The 16,797-nt window shown below is 44.7% G+C and overlaps 1 protein-coding gene across 1 annotated transcript in view; it reads right to left on the reverse strand.

Annotated features, from left to right (window-relative positions):
- Nucleotides 1-16,797, reverse strand: part of LOC147691901 (microtubule-associated protein 1 light chain 3 gamma-like) — a 50,818-nt gene that overhangs the window by 8,328 nt on the left and 25,693 nt on the right. Inside the window, exon 3 of the mRNA XM_086936702.1 lies at nt 4,097-4,203. Coding sequence (XP_086792828.1) covers nt 4,097-4,203 — 107 coding nt within the window. The remainder of the gene's footprint in view (nt 1-4,096; nt 4,204-16,797) is intronic.

Raw genomic sequence — 16,797 nt, forward strand, 5'->3', positions numbered from 1 at the left:
CTTTTTAAAACTTAAATTAGCAGAACAATGGATGGCCCTATCAGCCCTTAAAGGATACACTGGGCACATCTGAAGATTGCAAAATGATAGGTTTGAAATTCTTCTCATGAATTTCAAATGAGAATATAGTGATTCTTGCCACCTGAATCTACCAGTATGTCAGTTTCCTTCTTATCAATGGTGACTAAGCCTGTGGCTTGTGAGCGCGTGCAGCTTGTTGCAGAACGCTGCTCTGCTCGCTTTGACTGCCTGATCGGAGACCTGTCCTGCTTGACTACGAAGCATGCAGCACCGCCATTTCTTAACGTGCTGTGAGCACATTTGCGCGCTTGCACAAGCACTTATGCTGCTAGCTTTTTAACCTTTAAATCTTACTTTTAATTCAGTCCCCATTACTGTTACTGTATTCCAACCCGCGTCAGCACTGCACACCTTGCCTGGGTCATACGCCGACACCCCGGTCCACCACGGGGTTTCCCCGATTGATGTGGAGGGTGCAGTGGCCTCTGACCTTCATTCCTGGCAGCTGGGAGCGGAGCCGCTGGTTAGCGCTCTAGCTCTCCCCGCGCCATGCCTTTCCTCACGTGCGTCGGCGCGCCAAAGGCAAACCCGTCAGCGCACGGCCGACCAGGGCAAGGGGCAAGTAATTATGCCCATTTCATTTCTCTTACAGCTACTGAACTGACACATCTCCATGACAATTGGCCTATTCGCTCCGGCACCCAAGCCCATCTGCATTCTATAGGGATTTTTAACCGAAGGACCGCTTTCCCTGAACTTTTAGTCCTACCATCTGTAAAGAGCTCTTCCCCCAGCCCCTGGACAAAATAAAGAGCACCCTGGTAGTCAGCTACTTAAATACCGGCTCACTGGTAAAAACACCAACTCGAAATATTCCAGCTACTTGATTCAGACGAACCGGACATACTTCTTGTAACGGAAACTTGGCTTACTAGGGAGGCAGTACTGGATATTCTCGTGGTAGTGCCCTCAGGCCACTACATTCTCCAAGCCAACAGGCCCTCGGGGAAGCCGGGCTGCCATTGAGGAAACTGTCCAAGATGCGACGAGTTGCGGAAAACACTATCCAAGTACGATGTGTCACTTCGATAACTGGCAAGGATAGTGGGACTTCTATCGTCCTATCCAAGCGATTTTTCCGGGTCCTCACCATTACAGGACCCTTCAATGTTTATAAATCGAACCTCTTCGGAAAGGCCTCTCATACTCGCATGTGATTCCCCTCTCGCCCGAAGTAAAAGAGGAGATGTGTTGGTGGCTAGATCACATGGAAGCTTGGAATGGCAGAGCGATTTTCGGCACTCAACCAGACCTCATAATCGAGCCAGACGCCAGCGGTTCCGGATGGGGCGCACGTTGTGGGGATTCTCCACAGGTGGAGAATAGTCCTCCATCGAACGCTCTCTACACATCAACGGCTTGGCACTGATGGCAGGATCCTTCACGATTCGCTGTTGGGCCGAACAGAAATGAAATGTTCCGTACTTCTCAAAATGGACAATGTGGCAGCATAGGCTACGTCAATCATATCAGAGGAACGAGGTCAAAGACACTGTCGGACCTGGCCCGAACCCTTTGGTAGTATTGTCTGGCCAATCAAATCTCCTTACAGCGGAGCATCTTCCTGGGAGCCCCAATCAGGTAGCCGTCTGGCACTCTCGCCATTGGAGATGTCAGCCTGTGGAAATTGAACCCACAGATCTTTCGTCAAATCCAGACCCGGTAGGATCCTTTCTCCATGGACCTATTTGTGTCCCGACTGGACCTCCCGATCGAAGGCATTGCAGCTGGAGGCCGGATCCACAGGCGACAGCCTTGGATGCCTTCCTACAAGATTGGAGTAAGGAAGGATCTTATGTCTTTCCTCCCTTTGCCATGATAACCAGGTTGAAGGTGCAGGTACGCAGGCAGAAGGAGGGGGTAGTGGTGATAACCCCAAATTGGGATCTCAAGTCGGGTTTCCAGTGATGATAGAACATTCTTGGGATTTTCCAATCCCTCTACCCCAGTTTCCGGATCTCCTCCAAGATCCCCAAGACCATACTCATCCGCTGGTCCTAACTGTTTTTTTTTCACCGTATGGCCTGGAGGGTTACAGGCGACATTGGCAAGTCCCAGGCCTTTTGACAGACACTTCCTTCTTGCTCGCTATGGCCTGGGCAGATGGTACAAAGACTATATCAATCCACCTGGTCATGATGGTTGTGTTGGTGTCATCAACACCAAGATGATCCCTTGGGGGCAGACATTGTCCATGTGGTAAGCTTCCTAGCGAGTCTGGCTTCCCAGGGTTTCGCATATCGAGCAATCAAGACTTATAGATCAGTGATTTGAGCAGGTCATTTGCTTGTGGATGGTCACCCAGTCGGAGAACATCCGTTGGTCAGGAAACTTAAGAGGAATTAGACTTTCAGTTCCTCATGAACCCAAGTACACATCCATATGGGATGCTAAAGTCCTGTCCTTATTTCAGTCTTGGCCTCATAATTATCTGTCCAGAGAACAGCTGTCGGCAAAATTGGCTGTGCTTCTACGTCTGTTATCTTGCCGCAGAGTGTCGGATGTCCTAGCCCTGGATATAACAGGTAGAGTGTTTACCCCGGAGGGGTTTGTTTCATATTTCTCGCAGAGTGAAATGTAATTATAAAAGTTTCTTATCCGGCTTTACGAGAAAATCCTACATTTTGTGTAGTGCACACTATTAAGGCTTATGATATTGTGACTGAAGAACTTTGCCCTCATGGGGAGAAACAAATGCTAATTGCACTCACCAAACCTCACAAAGCAGTTTAGTCTCCTACAATTGCCAGATGGGTCAGGTGGGTCATGCAAGAAGCAGGGAGTGATACTTCCCGTTTGAGCCCACTCAGAGGGGCCATGGCCTCAAAAGCATTCTGCCTCGGAGCTCGCCTTGAAGATATCCTCAATGTGGCAGACTGGCGCCTTGAAGATATCCTCAATGTGGCAGACTGGTCAAATGACTCCACCTTCAAGGCCTTTTATTTTAAACCAGTTACTCATCTGGCAAACGTGGTGGTGGATAAGCTTTGAACTAGCCTAATCCTCGCCTCTGGGTCCTGACATAAAATGAAAAATGTCCTAGCTAACGTAAAGGAAAGTTTCAATTCCAGTAAGGACACGCAGGCGAGGATTAGCCTACCCTAAGAATTCTTGAAAAGATTCTCCCTGTCCCATTATTGAAGACAAATTGATGTTGTTATGGGATGATTTATGATGCAAAAATCTGTTTTCACCTATGGACTTGTTGACATTATTTTGAATTGTGTTAGGATATTTGAGATCTCTTTTCCGTATCAAGTAATGGGTATCCTTTTTTGCAGTGGCAGATTCTAACAAACAGGAGCAGTAAAAATGGTGATTGACAGCCGTCGCAGGCAGAAAGAGGAATCTAGATGCATGACAAAGGATGTTATATGATGGACTTTTGTTCATTGGTTGAAATATGTGATGTCACTCCCTAGTGTTCATGGGAGATGTCGTTTTTTCTGGATTAACTTTTACAATCTTAAAATGCCTGCAGGAGTAATTTTACATAACAAAAGTAAACAAAGCCTAATCCTCGCCTCCGTGTCCTTAATAGAATTTAAACTTTCCTTTACGGTAGCAAGTACATTTTTCATTGTATCCGATTTTATATAACACAGTAGAAACACTCACGTTTCTTGCACTTCTGCAAATATTGCTTAAGTGGCAAACATTTCCTCAATTCCAGCAGAGCTCACCTACAAGAGGGGCAGGTTTTCAAACTGGCTTAAGTCAAAGCCAAACTACATTACATACATCGATTTTTTAGGAACCAATTTAAAAAACTTCAGCAAAATTTTGGCCCGACTATTATTTTAAATAAGCAATCAAATCAGGTCCCAGTCAACCGTTCTCGAATGAGGATCTCCATCTTCCCCATCACTACCTCTTGTCCACAAGACAAGATTTAATTTTGGGGTTCACCCTAATCCCTCCTTATGATAAGGTCTCATCATGCCAAGTGTAGTCTTTTTTTTGGGGGGGGGGGGGGGGGGGGGGGGGGGGGAGGGGGCTCCATTCTTTGACTCACCTCAGAATGGCCATGAACTGCCCCACTGACATATCCTTTGGAACCAGGAACTTTGTTTTGTCCAAAAGTGGTAGGAATGTTTCTTTGCGGTACCTCTCTACAATGACCTGGAAAATGAGAGATGGAAGGAGTCAGACGTGCAGAGGCATAAACTCAAAGAAACAAGCCAAGGTAACAGGTACACCAGGAGCCTGTAAAAACCAATATTATTACATTCTGAAATGATAGAGGAAAAGTGCTGTACCAGCACAGCACAAATCCAATTTTATCAAAAAGCCTTTTCGTGTGCCCTCAAGTGGGTGCCCATTTGGAATAAAGTATCTGTTCTGTGTGACCTAATAACCAATCTGTAACACGCCTTGTTTAAGCCCCTTCACATATTTTGATCAACAGAACACTAACACAAGCTCACCTAGCCTGGATTACTACATAGATTGCATCCAGAACCGTAACAGCAGACTAAATGTCAGTCTTGAATGTAAGAAACCCAGACATTTAAACTGATGCTCTATTGTAGGTCCTTAGCACTGGGAAAGAAACAGGTAATCTACAATTTCCTCATTCTTTGCTCCACCAGAATAAAGCATTATGTCCAACCTAGCACGTGTGATTATCTAGGAGGGATTGCCACTTACGACTATAAACTGAACATACATCTTGAGAGATATCGGGTCTGCTGTGCTAAATGCTCCATCAATTGTTTCTGTTATGAAGGGAAGTGGATTATTAATTGGGTAGGACAAGTGTTCGGCACAAAGGATAAGGCCATCACCTGCGAGACGATGTACAAATAAAATAAAGCTGTGCTCAATCCCTGGTAACAGGACAGAAACTAATCCAGCTTAAATCACAGGCAGCGTGTGGAGTACTTAAGCAGTGCATACACGTTATAAAATGGCACAGAAACACAATAAAGCTCCATAATCAATTTTATTATTAAGAGTAGAAAATAATTTATGAGTGAAATGAGACAAAAATGGGAAAAATCCAATAAGAACAAACCGAGATTTGAACTTTCACGGATTGAATTGAAAATCGTGAAAGGTGTTCACAAGTTTCTGATATTTTTTCTGGTGCCCCAACAACCACAGGAGTACATTTCTGAGGCCTTAAGAGGGGAGCGACACATATGGATTCTCAGGGTGTAAAGCAGCTGCCAATAGCAAAGCCTGGTTGAAAAAATAGGGTTCTCTGTGGGGCTAAATTAGCAATATAAACGTCGGACCAAAATACAGTTATTGTATTGGGCCTGCCACGTTATTTAGCTCAAAACTTTACCATGATAACTGCACAGCACAGGTTCAAACAGCCCTGCTGTTTCCGGGCTCACCTTCGACACCCACAGGTGTCGGCTTTAAAGACTCGTTCCAAGTTCTGCACTTAGAGCGCAAGAAAGCAGTCTCCGGCGGCATCAGAACTGGTCACTTTTTTTGTTTTGAAGAAAAACATTAAAAAAATCTTAATGGCAGTTAAGCATAATAGGCAATACAAGCGAAGGCAGACTATCAGAAGGGACCGGGGCCCGGAGAACCTGCTGTGTTTGTCAGGAGGGTTACTCTGCTTTGAAACACTCTTCTAACATGGTTTTCTGCACCTCAGATAAATGAGTGAATGCGCAGTCTGCTTTCAACTCTTCAAGGAATGAGTGTCTGCTCAAAAGATCAGAGCCGAAACTGCAAGCAGTGATCCCGTTTTGTGACCGCGCGGACAAGAAAAAAAAAAGATGCTAACAGCTCTTTTCAACCATGTGTGCTGGCATCCACCTTGTGGGAGCAAGCAGCGGCGCGCGGGCCATCTGTTTTCAATTATCGCGCGCCGCTGCTCGCTCCAGCAAGGTGGACGCCAGCACAAGCACGAGTGCTTGAATAGAGCTGACCAATTTCTAAAGGTCATCTCCTAGAGCAACGCACGTGTGCTTCCTAGGCGAGACCTAAAATATGTAAAGTGGAAGGAATATGCTTCTTACCAGTATGCATCTGTTCTTGGCATAGAGGGCTGCAGAGTGGTACATTTATGAATAGATCGCCATCTGGTGTTGGGCTCTGGTGATTGCACTTGTTTTTCTCTTGGAGAAGTCTTTTGTCGTCACGAGACTGAGGACTCCTCCTTTGGTTGCTAGTGTGCATGGGCATCGGCTCCATCCTTAGATTGTTTTGCCATAGTAGGGTTAGATGGAGAAGTATGATAGAATACAGATAGAAATGTCCATGTAAGTGTATCTAAATAAGATAGTGTTGGAACTGACACAGGTTTCCGGGGAGGCTGGGAGGGCATGTACCACTTTGCAGCCCTCTATGCCAAGAACAGATGCATACTGGTAAGTAGCATATTCCGTTCAAGGCATATGGGCTGCAGATGGTACATTTATGAATAGACTATACAGCAGTTACCTCCCTAGCGGTGGTCACCAGTGTCTGTTGCAACAGTTTGAAATAAAGTTTTTAGTACAGCTTGGCCCACTCTAGCCTGTTGTGTCGCCTGCACATCTACACAGTAGTGTTCTGTGAAGGTATGCGGTGTAACCCAGGTTGCAGCTTTGCATATGTCATCTAGAGGAATGTTTCCTAAGAAGGCCATAGATGCCCCTAGTTTACGTGTAGAGTGAGCTCTAGGAGGGACAGTTAATGTCCTTTTTGCAACATATTTGTATACATTTTACAATCCACCTGGCAATGCCTGCTTTAGAGATAGGATTGCCCTTATGTGTTGGAGAAAACGCTACAAATAGTTGTTTGGTTTTTCTGAAAGTTTGTGTTCTTTCTATGTAGTACAATATTGCCCTTCTGACATCTAATGTATGTAGGGCCCTTTCTGCTACCTTCTGTGGTTTGGGAAAGAAGACTGGTAGTTCCACTGGTTGATTGATGTGGAATGCTGAAATTACTTCAGGCAAGAATTTTGGGTTTGTTCTAAGAACCACTTTATTTTGGTGTAACTGTAGGAATGGTTCTTGTATTGTAAATGCCTGTATTTCACTTACTCTTCTGAGTGAAGTAATGGCTATAAGAAAGGCTACCTTCCATGTAAGGAATTGTATTTCACACCTATGCATAGGTTCGAAAGGCGGTCCCATTAGTCTGGTGAGTACTATGTTGAGATTCCAGACCGGGGAAGGCGGTAGTCTTGGTGGAATGACTCTTTTGAGGCCTTTCATGAAAGCTTTTATTGCTGGCACTTTAAACAGGGATAGATGTTGCCTGTTTTGTAGGTACGCTGCTATAGCTGCAAGATGTACTCTAATAGATGTGTAAGCAAGGTTACATTGCTGTAAGTGTAGTAAATAGCAAATAATCTCTTTAGTGGATGCGTCCAGAGGGTTGATGTTGTTACAGTATACAGCAAACCTCTTCCACTTTGCTGCATAGCATGCTCTGGTGGTAGGACGTCTTGCTTGCTTGAGGATTTCCATACAGTTTGGAGGTAAATTTAAGTATCCAAATTCTATGACCTCAGGAGCCAGATCGCTAGGTTCAATTGTTTGGGATCTGGGTGCATTAGTTCTGTGTAAGGTGCATGGGTAATATTTCTAACTTTTGATGTGGCACCTGTGAGAGTTGCAGTAGCGTGGTGAACCATGGCTGTCGTGCCCACGTGGGTGCTACTAGTATCATTGTCATTGAATGTTGCAGTTTTCGAACCACTAATGGAATTAGTGGGAGAGGGGGAAAGCGTATGCAAATTTGTTGGACCAATTTATCCATAATGCATTGCCCTGCGACAGGTGGTGTGGGTACCTGGATGCGAAGTTTTGGCATTTCGCGTTCTGATGGGTGGCAAATAGATCTATTTCTGGTTGTCCCCATCTTTGGAAGAATGGCTGCAGTATTTGGTTGTGCAGTTCCCATTCGTGTATTTGTTCTGACTCTCGGCTTAAGATGTCTGCTATCTGATTTTGAACTCCTGGTAGGTGTTCGGCTATCAGATAGATCTCCAAATGTCCTGGGCTAGTCTGGATAGTTGGAGAGAGTGTGTCCTCCCCCTGTTTTTGAATATAATACATCGCTGTCATGTTGTCTGTTCTGACCAGGCCTGCTTTGTTGAGAATGTGCATTTGAAAAGCTTTTAATGCTAGGAACACTGCTAGTAGTTCTAGATAATTAATGTGCATCCTTTTTTGCTGTACACTCCATCTTCCCTGCACTGTATATTTGTCCATATGCGCTCCCCATCCGGCGAGCGATGCATTCGCGGTTAGTATCACCTGTGGAATCGGTTCTAGGAACGACCACCCCTTGGAAAGGTTTGTTGTGTTCCACCACTTCAGAGAGCGATGTGTGCGGTCGTCTACCAACACCAGATTTGTAATCTGACCTTGAGCCTGATTCCACTTTGTTGCTAGACATTCCTGCAGCGGACGCATTTGTAGTCTGGCATATGGTATTAGCAGTATGCAAGAGGACATCATCCCTAATAACTGCATGAACACTCGGGCTGTTAGTGAGTGTTGCGGTTGAAATCTTTGGAACAACGGGAGCATTGTTTGTATCCTGATTGGATTGGGGTATACTTTGGCTCTTTCTGTGTCTATAGTAGCCCCTAGATATTGTTGAATTTTGTTTGGTTGCAGGTGGGATTTTGTGTAGTTCACCGTAAACCCTAGCTGGTGCAGCAACTGAATGGTCCTTTGTGTGTTTTGAAGACATTCTTCTTGTGATTTGGCTTTTATTAGCCAATCGTCCAAGTAAGGGAAGACATGTATTTGTTGTCTTCTTAGGTGTGCTGCAACCACTGCTAGGCATTTTGTGAGCACCCTTGGTGCTGTTGTGACCCCAAACGGAAGGACTTTGAACTGATAATGTTGTCCTTCCACAACAAACCTGAGATCTTTTCTGTGGGCTTTGTGAATTGGGATGTGAAAGTAAGCGTCTTTTAGATCCAGTGTAGAAAGAAAGTCCCCTTTCTTCAGTAAAGGAAGTACTTGTTGGAGCGGGACCATGTGGAAATGTTCCGAATTTATGTATGCATTGAGAGGTCTGAGGTCTAGTATTGGCCTTAGAGACCAGTCTTTTTCGGGAGTTAGGAAGTATAGAGAGAATACCCCTATTCCTTGTTGATGTTGTGGAACCTTTCCTATAGCATGCTTTTGTAGCAGTGATAGAACTTCCTGTTTTAACAATGTTAGATGATCTTGACTCATTGGACGCTGTTTGGGGGGGGGGGGGGGATGTTTGGTGGGGTAGCTGTGAGTTCTAGGCAATAACCATGTAGGATAATTTGTCTCACCCACCTGTATGATATGATGATTTCCCAGGCAGGTAGGAACTGTGATAGACTTCCCCCGACCGGTGTTATATGGTCTGGGGGAGTTGTATGAAGTCACTGTTTTGGGGTTGGGGAGTTGCGGTTGTTATTTCCGCGACCTCTACCGTTGTTGTTACCTCTAACTGCCTCTTGAATTACCTCTGGGTGATGTTGGTGTAAAAGAGGTAGATTGCTGGCTTGTGCCTGTATTCTTTGACCCGCCTCTATAGGTGGACCTACGAAAGGAACCCCTTTGACTTGGCTGTTGCAATGCTCCCATTGATTTAGTTGTTTCCGTGTCTTTTTTCATTTTTTCTAACGTCTCGTCTGTACGTGAGCCAAAAAGTTTTTCATCAAAAGGCTGGTTCAATAATGATGTTTGTACTTCTTGTTTGAACCCTGAGACTGAGCCATGCACGTCTTCTTAACATGATACTGGTGTTGATGGTTCTTGCTGCAGTGTCTGCTGCGTCTAAAGCACATTTAATGGAAGTGTTAGTTTTTATCTTCCCTTCCTGTATAAGCTGATCTGCCCTTTTTTGATGTTCCTTAGGGAGATGTGTAATGAGGTTTTCTAACTCATCATGAGCTCTATCATAGTGTGCAAGTAGCGCTTGTGTATTAGCTATGCGCCAGCTGTTTGCCGCTTGGGATGCTACTCTATTGCCAGAGGCATCTATTAACTTGGACTCCTTATCAGGAGGAGGAGCTTCTCCTGTAGTTAATTAGTTTGCTCTCTTACGAGCGTTTGTGACTACTAGCGAGTCAAGAGGAACCGGTCCACTGATCAATATTGGGTCCTTTGGGGCTGCCTTATAATTTTTATCAATTCTTGGGTTTAATACCCTAGCCCTCACAGGATCTTTGAATATGTCAGCTGTGTGATTGAGAAGACCCTTAAGCATAGGTAGTGTTCCTGATGCTCTTTGTGCAGCAGGTAGTGTTTCTAAAAGGAAATCCTCTATTTGAGGTTCCTTGTGTAAGTCTACCTTGTGGTATTTTGCTGCCCTATTAATTAGCTGTGCAAAACCTGTATTATCAGGTGGTGAGGGTTTTGAGGGATATAGTTCGGGTCGTTATCGTTATCTGACCCTGCATTATAATCCTCCCATGGGTCTGCTTCATCTGGGGCAGTGCCGTCATCCCCATGAAGTTCTCCCTCCCCCTGTATCACTTTCTACATCTGTCTGAGGTGTAGATGGTCTTGGTGGAGGAATAGCTGGCAGAGTGTGAGGAAGAGGAGAAGATGGTGTGTCTGTAGGTTGAGGAGAAAGGGGAGGAGTTGTATTTGTCCCCATTGTTCTCTTTTTAGTAGTAGGAGCTTTGTCGTCCAACTGTTCATTCTTCCTCGTTTTAGGTAGTTTTGTCACCACCTTGCCAGTTTGCGGATCGATAAACAAAGTCTTGTTTTGGATCTGTCTGATGCTCCTGTGGCGGTACCGAAATTTTTGGTTCCGAAAGGTGCTTTTGCTTCTGACCGTCAGTGTTCTGTTTTCTCGGTACCAAGAATTTGCTCGATTCCGATTTTTTTCGGTGTCAAGTAAGTCTTCGGCGTCGAAGCGTGTTTCGGTTTCGACATGGAATGTTTCGACTGCGAGCCTTCCTTTGTATGGACATTACAAGAAGAAGGGTTTAACCCAAGCAGTCACGGGGACCTGGGCGGTAAGTAGTACATGTAAAGGGGGGTCCCCGTCAGGGAGAAAGGTTGTGTTGCACAACCAACAAATAATAGTTCAAAACACTTTAGAAAGAAAAACTAAAATAACATTCTTCACTTTTGGAAAAGTGTATTGTCATTTATTCACAATACCTTGGATTGGTACTTCAGAGGAATTTCATACAATTATCACAAAATTGTGCCCCGATAAGAAAGGGAGGAGAGGTGAGAGGGAGTGCTCGAGGGAAGGGTTGGTGAGGAAAGAATGAACACAGTTGTGGGTGACTAGTACACACAATCTAAACAGGATCAAAACAATTACAGAAACAAAGGCCAAATAATTTATAGAGGCATAAAAAGATAAGTAATTTTCACAGCAAAACTTGACGGACACCAAGTCAATACTAGACTGTAAAGAGCAAGTGCCGGAAGTTGAGTAGAAGACACCGTCGACGTTTCGACCCCTATGAGTAGGCTCAGTTCAGTCCTTAAATGGGGTCTTCATCAGGACTAGGAAGGTGGGGGGAGTGTGGGGCAGTCCTGTTGGATAAAATAGTAAACCTATCAATTAGATGAATTGGATAGTGGTACAGCATAGTCAGTACATTCAGACTATGATGGATAGGAATGCGAAAGAAATTACCATGGAATCGTGGCCTGTTTGGCTCGCGATGCGAAACAGCGATGGACTGTGGTAGGTCACAGGTCACTCGCCAGGTGAGTGAATCTCACCATGAGCTACAGAGGAGCAAAAGAGAGGAAGGAAAACCAGTCAGGTGGGACTTGATCCTATACTTCTATTGCGTAGTTAAAACAAACCTAGTTGGGAGCACATGGAACCCTTAACAAGATGATCTCTAAGGATAACCCCACTGCGGGGCTGAACGGTAGAGAGCCTTAAATATGCAACTGAATGGAAGCCATTTACCAATAAAACTAGGGTAGAAAGGGTTTTCGGGGAGGGGAACCCCGGGGATGTATCACATATGACTATGAAAGTTGTCAAACCCAGACAGGAAGTTTGGGTGAGCGTCATATATAAAGATAAAAGCAAATCAATGCATAAAGAATTGCAGCAGATGGGTGAAGTCCCACAGTATTGGATATTAATCGTCAGCTGCAGAAAACGTCATACATGTTATGGAGATAAAAGTACACCTGTGCATGAAGGTAATAGCCCACAGTTTAGGATATCAATCGTCAGCTGCAGAAAACGCTGTATGTTGGGTCAAGGTTAGGTCGGTAACCCAAATCGAGGTTCTTAAAGGGGAGACATGAATAATCGTTGTGGCGCGCAATATATTGAGAATTATTCAATAAAACAAAAAGACTGCTATGAAAAGCAGGCAGCGCATAGGCTGCATCTCATACCTATCATGTGTTTCTTTTTGGAAAAACCGGTCCGTTTCAGGTACACAGTGTCCGCGTTCTGGGTGAGACGCCCGAGGGGCTCGTTGGCCGTGGCGACGTGCTCGAATACAGGTCTGAAAAAGATGTACAAGACCTGATAAGGGGCTGGAACGGCCGGTTAGGTAACCCAATTACTGAAACGCCAAGACGCATTGTGGTCATGTACCGTTTATGCTGCTGTCAGATCTGAAACTCTGCAAGAACTGCTACGCGGAGTTCGGGTGGGAGGGGCCTAGCTACATAGTGTCGAGCCGATCATGGAAACAGGAGAGGTACTCCACGGTAAAGGTTAACAAACAGAACGAGTCTTGACTTACACGTATATATTTGGTCTGTCAACGCACATTGACTCTATGTACATTTATAAGCATCATAGTGAAAATTTGGGAAATGTAAGTATAACAAAATTTAGACTGTTATTCCCCACCGCGCAACTATCGCACATGTAGTTGAAGGACGGATAGGTGGATCTAGTGAATAACATTGTGACTCCTGAGGTGAAAAGCTTACCGCGCAACTCTCTAGCAAGAGGTTGAAGGCGGATGCATTGGTCTAGATGATTAATTAACATGCATAAGTGCTAAATGAAGAATGACATTACAGATATGCTCGTGTGCTGGAAAAAAGGGGGGGGGTTACGCTCATTAAATACAGTAAATGGTATACGCCCTGCAACTCTCAAGCATGAGGTTGAAGAGGGAGTTGCATTAGCAAGCGCTCTACACATGCACGTTTTGAATAGACCAGACTTGTTCGAAAGTGGGACAATAATGTAAGTTTGAATCAGGTTGCATATGGTCAATACAATTAACCCAGGGCTGCCAACTGAGCTAAACTGCTATCTTGTTCATTCAGGCCATGTTTAATTGAATCTAAGAGGGACATCCATTTGGATTCACGAGTGTTAAGCACCGATGGTAAATTCCCTCCTCTTCTTCCCAAGGAGACCTTTTCAATTACAAACCATCTTAGATCGGAGACAACATGTCCTTTCTTTTGCCAGTGGTCAACTAAGGGAGCACCAACCACATTGCAGCGTAACCTACTGGAGTGGGAAGAGATGCGTGACTTAATCTTCTGTTGTGTTTGGCCCACGTACACTTGTCTGCAAGGGCATTGGATAATGTAGATTACGCAGCTGGAGTTGCAGTTGGTGTGATGTTTTAGTTTGTAGGACCGCTCACCGTAGTCAAAGGTCTTCAACTGAATGGTGGTTTCACATGCGGTACATTTGCCACATCTGTGGTGTCCTAGTATAGGTGGTAGATTCCAGAGACTTGTGAGAGTAGGTTGGGTTACTGGTTCCAGGTATGAGTGTACCACCCTGTCCCTGAGGTTTTTGGCTCTCTTGAAAGAGTGAAGAGGGGGCTGGGTCTGCATGATCTCATCTGATACAATTGACCAATTTTTGTTGATAATGCGTTTGATTTCATTGCTCCGTGTGGAGAAAGTTGTGACGCAAATGATCCGTTCTGCTTCTGATTGATCCTTTTTGTCTGGTTTTAGTAGAGACTCCCGTGGGTTGTACCAAGCCCTTTTCTTTGCCCGTCTAACCATTCGGGATGGGTATCCACGTGAGATGAGACGCTCGCCAAGGATTTCAGATTCTTTTAGGTAGTTCTCACGGGTGGAACAATTTCTTCTTAGAAAGGACGAAATAATTAGAAGAAGAAATTGTTCCACCCGTGAGAACTACCTAAAAGAATCTGAAATCCTTAGCGATCGTCTCATCTCACGTGGATACCCATCCCGAATGGTTAGACGGGCAAAGAAAAGGGCTTGGTACAACCCACGGGAGTCTCTACTAAAACCAGACAAAAAGGATCAATCAGAAGCAGAATGGATCATTTGCGTCACAACTTTCTCCACACGGAGCAATGAAATCAAACGCATTATCAACAAAAATTGGTCGATTGTATCAGATGAGATCATGCAGACCCAGCCCCCTCTTCACTCTTTCAAGAGAGCCAAAAACCTCAGGGACAGGGTGGTACACTCATACCTGGAACCAGTAACCCAACCTACTCTCACAATTCTCTGGAATCTACCACCTATACTAGGACACCACAGATGTGGCAAATGTACCGCATGTGAAACCACCATTCAGTTGAAGACCTTTGACTACGGTGAGCGGTCCTACAAACTAAAACATCACACCAACTGCAACTCCAGCTGCGTAATCTACATTATCCAATGCCCTTGCAGACAAGTGTACGTGGGCCAAACACAACAGAAGATTAAGTCACGCATCTCTTCCCACTCCAGTAGGTTACGCTGCAATGTGGTTGGTGCTCCCTTAGTTGACCACTGGCAAAAGAAAGGACATGTCTCCGATCTAAGATGGTTTGTAATTGAAAAGGTCTCCTTGGGAAGAAGATGGAATTTACCATCGGTGCTTAACACTCGTGAATCCAAATGGATGTCCCTCTTAGATTCAATTAAACATGGCCTGAATGAACAAGATAGCAGTTTAGCTCAGTTGGCAGCCCTGGGTTAATTGTATTGACCATATGCAACCTGATTCAAACTTACATTATTGTCCCACTTTCGAACAAGTCTGGTCTATTCAAAACGTGCATGTGTAGAGCGCTTGCTAATGCAACTCCCTCTTCAACCTCATGCTTGAGAGTTGCAGGGCGTATACCATTTACTGTATTTAATGAGCGTAACCCCCCCCCTTTTTTCCAGCACACGAGCATATCTGTAATGTCATTCTTCATTTAGCACTTATGCATGTTAATTAATCATCTAGACCAATGCATCCGCCTTCAACCTCTTGCTAGAGAGTTGCGCGGTAAGCTTTTCACCTCAGGAGTCACAATGTTATTCACTAGATCCACCTATCCGTCCTTCAACTACATGTGCGATAGTTGCGCGGTGGGGAATAACAGTCTAAATTTTGTTATACTTACATTTCCCAAATTTTCACTATGATGCTTATAAATGTACATAGAGTCAATGTGCGTTGACAGACCAAATATATAAGTGTAAGTCAAGACTCGTTCTGTTTGTTAACCTTTAACGTGGAGTACCTCTCCTGTTTCCATGATCGGCTCGACACTATGTAGCTAGGCCCCTCCCACCCGAACTCCGCGTAGCAGTTCTTGCGGAGTTTCAGATCTGACAGCAGCATAAACGGTACGTGACCACAATGCGTCTTGGCGTTTCAGTAATTGGGTTACCTAACCGGCCCTTCCAGCCCCTTATCAGGTCTTGTACATCTTTTTCAGACCTGTATTCGAGCACGTCGCCACGGCCAACGAGCCCCTCGGGCGTCTCACCCAGAACGCGGACACTGTGTACCTGAAACGGACCGGTTTTCCCAAAAAGAAACACACGATAGGTATGAGATGCAGCCTATGCGCTGCCTGCTTTTCATAGCAGTCTTTTTGTTTTATTGAATAATTCTCAAAATATTGCGCGCCACAACGATTATTCATGTTTCCCCTTTAAGAACCTCGATTTGGGTTACCGACCTAACCTTGACCCAACATACAGCGTTTTCTGCAGCTGACGATTGATATCCTAAACTGTGGGCTATTACCTTCATGCACAGGTATACTTTTATCTCCATAACATGTATGACGTTTTCTGCAGCTGACGATTAATATCCAATACTGTGGGACTTCACCCATCTGCTGCAATTCTTTATGCATTGATTTGCTTTTATCTTTATGACGCTCATCCAAACTTCCTGTCTGGGTTTGACAACTTTCATAGTCATATGTGATACATCCCCGGGGTTCCCCTCCCCGAAAACCCTTTCTACCCTAGTTTTATTGGCAAATGGCTTCCATTCAGTTGCATATTTAAGGCTCTCTACCGTTCAGCCCCGCAGTGGGGTTATCCTTAGAGATCATCTTGTTAAGGGTTCCATGTGCTCCCAACTAGGTTTGTTTTAACTACGCGATAGAAGTATAGGATCAAGTCCCACCTGACTGGTTTTCCTTCCTCTCTTTTGCTCCTCTGTAGCTCATGGTGAGATTCACTCTCCTGGCGAGTGACCTGTGATCTACCACAGTCCATCGCTGTTTCGCATCGCGAGCCAAACAGGCCACGATTCCATGGTAATTTCTTTCGCATTCCTATCCATCATAGTCTGAATGTACTGACTATGCTGTACCACTATCCAATTCATCTAATTGATAGGTTTACTATTTTATCCAACAGGACTGCCCCACACTCCCCCCACCTTCCTAGTCCTGATGAAGACTTCATTTAAGGACTGAACTGAGCCTACTCATAGGGGTCGAAACGTCGACGGTGTCTTCTACTCAACTTCCGGCACTTGCCCTTTACAGTCTAGTATTGACTTGGTGTCCGTCGAAAGTTTTGCTGTGAAAATTACTTATCTTTTTATGCCTCTATAAATTATTTGGCCTTTGTTTCTGTA

The sequence above is a fragment of the Lissotriton vulgaris genome, chromosome 9, assembly GCF_964263255.1.
Source record: "Lissotriton vulgaris chromosome 9, aLisVul1.2, whole genome shotgun sequence".
Classification (NCBI taxonomy): Eukaryota; Metazoa; Chordata; class Amphibia; order Caudata; family Salamandridae; genus Lissotriton; species Lissotriton vulgaris.